A 3,467-nucleotide genomic window follows, 5' to 3' on the forward strand; every position below is an offset into this window, starting at 1 on the left:
TTACGGTCGGTAGTCCAAATCGTATATGGTAGTTACGGTTGGGAAAGTTGAAGACTCCCAACCATATGTTAAATTAAAAAAAGTATATATTAAATTTTGATTTTCATACCCTAACTATAAATTAGTCTAACTTAATTATTAATCATATTTAATTTAGTTAATCTTATTATTAATACTAACTAATGGAGAATATTACCATTAACAAAATTAATAGATTAAAGGGTTTAGTTGACTACTATTTCATGACTCACGGCTTTATCATCTTGAGCCCCTAAAATCCCCAAATTAGGTTTCTTATATAAATCGTGTATACTTTTTTTTTCTTTTTTTGATCGACATAAATCATGTACTTGCGTTGCATAAAATCGTTGTTGGTCATACTATCCGACACGTGCCGGAGCAATGAGCGCTCATATCTACACAGCATTCTCATACTGGCCACCCAGAAAAAACTTTTTTACACAACCTGCTTTAGTTTATACGAGTAGAAGGGAAGGCAATGAAATCAAATTAGGTCAATTTTTTTTTCTAAAGCGGGAAATAAATTCAATGGCGAAAGAATCAGAACTCTGGGATGATTCTGCTCTTATGAATGCATTTGACAATGCTATGAATAAATATAAGGTCTAGATTGCTTTTTTCACCCGATCTTATTAATTTTGCAGGAATAAGGTTTATCATCATGGTTCATCGTGTATTGAAATTACTTATGGATGTTTTCATGTTATGGGTTTTAGGTTTTATGCGCTTCGATTCTTAGCTGTGATCTTATATTAGATTAGTTTTACTTTCCCGGTTTTGATTTTGCGGTTATGTGGTTTTGTAATCTTATTCCAGTGCTTAATTCTGAATCAGTAGGTTTGTGTATTTAGCAGGCCATGCATAAGAAGAAGCAACGTAAGAGCATCTCTACGGACATCAACGGGGAAGAAGTAAACACTGACTATCCTGAAAATCTGACCGATGAGAACTATGAACCTTCAAGGTCAGAAGTTTAAATCTCAGTTATTGTTACTTGCAGTTCATTTGTTGATTACAAAAGCCAAAACGAAAATATGTTTTGATTGAGAAAAGAGTCATAGATCTTAACCACGCAGAGAAAGACAATAAATATCTTAACTCAGAACATATGCCAACCTACATTATTGTGTGTCCACTAAATATCTCTTGCTTTTCGTTTTATCTCCATTGTAGACTTCTGAGGGTGAATGATGCTCTTGCTAGTGAGATAGTTAAAACTGAAGCAGATGTGGAAGAAGCAAATAATGTACCACCAGTTCAAGAAAATCAATCAAGTGTTTTGGAACCGATTATACATACACATGATTCTGATAAACAACAAACAGCAGAAGGAAACACTAGTACACAAGTGGAATCCGAGTATGATAAGTTACTTCGCCAGTATTACGAGCTAGAGGAACAGAGACAAAAGGTTCTGCAACAACTTCAAGCTGGTTATGGTTACAACTATAGCTATTACCAGTCCCAAGGTGAAGGTGGTGGTTCATGTGCATATACTCAAGAAAATCAACATCATGCACTTTATGCTTCTCAGCAAGCAGCGGCGACAGCTTCTTCTTGTTGCCCATATGTTTGTCCTTGCTTGACGGGTTCGTGCCCGTTGGTGCCCGCGTGTTCCTCTAGTGTTCCTTGTACCAGTGAACTGGGCACTTCTTCTGCTCCTATTGGATGTACAGGTGATGGGACAAACTTATCCTATCTTCAAGATGATCCGCTTTCTAAAACAGCAATTGGAGCTGCAGAAAGAGCTATAGCTTCCATTAAAATGGGAGGCTCTAATGCTTCTATTGGAAAAAAAGGTAAATACTGCTTATAAAACCTGGATAACTCTATCAAACATTAAATCATTCCTGATATTATTTTGTTATATGAAGCCTATAGGCAGTGCCGGAGTTGCCTTAAGTTGTACTTGTATATATCCTGACTGTGTTGCTTTGTTTCTTCCCATTTGTATAGAGAAGGATAAAGAGGATGTATCAAGTCCATCAGAAGGCTATAAGACGGACCTTTCTGTAGTTATGAATGCTTGGTTCTCTGCAGGCTTCCACACGGGCAAGTAAGGCTTTATTCATTCTTCTTGATGTGACCGTATAATATGGTTTGCATTCCTCGTTCCAGCACGTAACTTGCGCAGGAAACTGTTTTGTCTTACTCTTTTGCAAATTTTAGCCATTTAAGTTTTTAGCCTATCTAGGTTGAAGTCAATTGAGTTTAGTTTATTTTCATCTTGTAGGTATCTCTCGGAGCAGTCGATTGCCAAGAAACAAAGTGATTGAATGTTATCAGTAGACTCCAAAGTGATCGAATGTTATAGGTACTCCTAAACTGGGTGCCAAGATTTGACATTAAAGGATAGTTCAGCGATTCCCCTTTCTTTCCAGTACATGGCTTAGCTTGATGTTATACTAAGTATACTTTTTCTTTGTTTGTGATTCAAACTGGTGCCCTGCGCTCAAAATATTCATGTATCGGAGTATTAAGGTAGTGGCTTATGTTCGTTGACATATTTATGGGCAACTAAATTGTCAGGATCCAGCAGAACCTAAAAATAGGTAGCAGGCACAGACAGGGTTTCACAACTACATCTACTCCTATCAGCTTTTCAAGTCATCAAAATGACTGGAATAAAAACAGGATTTTTGATTGAGTAAGCTGGGGATACTTTTCTATGGTCCTATGGATGTTTCTTAGGCATACGCTGCATTTTATAATTTCTTGGCATTGATGTCGTATACAGACTTGTAGCTGAATTTTTATCCCTTCAATCTTTAAAGTGGAGATTCAATTCAACATACCAACCAAATAGTGGTGATGGTGGTCAGATTTGACTAGAATATTTGGTTGGTCAATTGTCGGAGAAGTTGTCGAACTAGCCAGTGGTCATATACTCTGGGAACAGTGGCCGTCAGTTCAAAACTGCTAACATAAGCAGTAAAATTGGCTTATGACGTGGGTCACTGCAAACATTGGCGATTTTCAGCCAAGAAACAAAACATTAGATTTCGCCTGCCATCAAATAAGGTAACCGAGCAGAGCCGTAAATTCCTTTGAACGGGAATAGTCAAATGAGTCGAACATGAACGGGAATAGTTAAATGAGTAAACAAGATAAGTCATCATGGGACCTTGCTTCATAATTATAGAGGATAAACAGTCGTAAGAACCCGTTTTTTTAGTTTTGGTTTGAAAATTAATCAAACTTAAATTAAAAACCGGCTAAGTGGCTTGGACTAGCTCATTAAAAGTTGTCCTGGATAGGAATCCGCCCCTGAAGAGAGTCTAAGTCACCAGTTAAACAAAAACCAAAACGAAAAGTTGCGTGGGCTATAAATGAGACCAAGATATAAACCAAGTTGCCAAGTCACCAATCAAACAAAAAACCAAAACGAAATCTTTAGTGCCAAACAAGTTGGGTAGGCTAGAAATGAGACCAAAGTCAAATTAGGT

The 3,467-nt window shown here is 37.1% G+C and overlaps 1 protein-coding gene across 2 annotated transcripts; it reads left to right on the forward strand.

Annotated features, from left to right (window-relative positions):
* The first annotated feature begins 446 nt into the window (after positions 1-446).
* On the forward strand, positions 447-2,771 carry LOC113297431. Of its 2 annotated transcripts, none has more exons than XM_026545895.1 (5): positions 447-624; positions 873-985; positions 1,195-1,820; positions 1,978-2,077; positions 2,255-2,771. In XM_026545895.1, exons 1-5 carry the CDS (start codon positions 550-552, stop codon positions 2,295-2,297), a joined length of 957 nt encoding a protein of 318 aa, XP_026401680.1. In that variant the 5' UTR covers positions 447-549; the 3' UTR covers positions 2,298-2,771. The 2 variants fall into 2 exon arrangements, with proteins under 2 accessions (XP_026401680.1, XP_026401681.1); XM_026545896.1 differs by having other exon boundaries at positions 876-985.
* Positions 2,772-3,467: the final 696 nt, after the last annotated feature.

This window comes from Papaver somniferum, chromosome 7 (genome assembly GCF_003573695.1).
Source record: "Papaver somniferum cultivar HN1 chromosome 7, ASM357369v1, whole genome shotgun sequence".
NCBI classification, from domain to species: Eukaryota; Viridiplantae; Streptophyta; class Magnoliopsida; order Ranunculales; family Papaveraceae; genus Papaver; species Papaver somniferum.

Bases quoted from the DNA above. Each gene is read 5' to 3' on its own strand.
- LOC113297431 (XM_026545895.1), top strand. From the start codon at position 550: ATGGCGAAAGAATCAGAACTCTGGGATGATTCTGCTCTTATGAATGCA. The intron at 625-872 runs GTCTAGATTGCT...TTGTGTATTTAG, and splicing joins ATGCTATGAATAAATATAAG to CAGGCCATGCATAAGAAGAA. The intron at 2,078-2,254 runs GTAAGGCTTTAT...TTCATCTTGTAG, and splicing joins GCAGGCTTCCACACGGGCAA to GTATCTCTCGGAGCAGTCGA.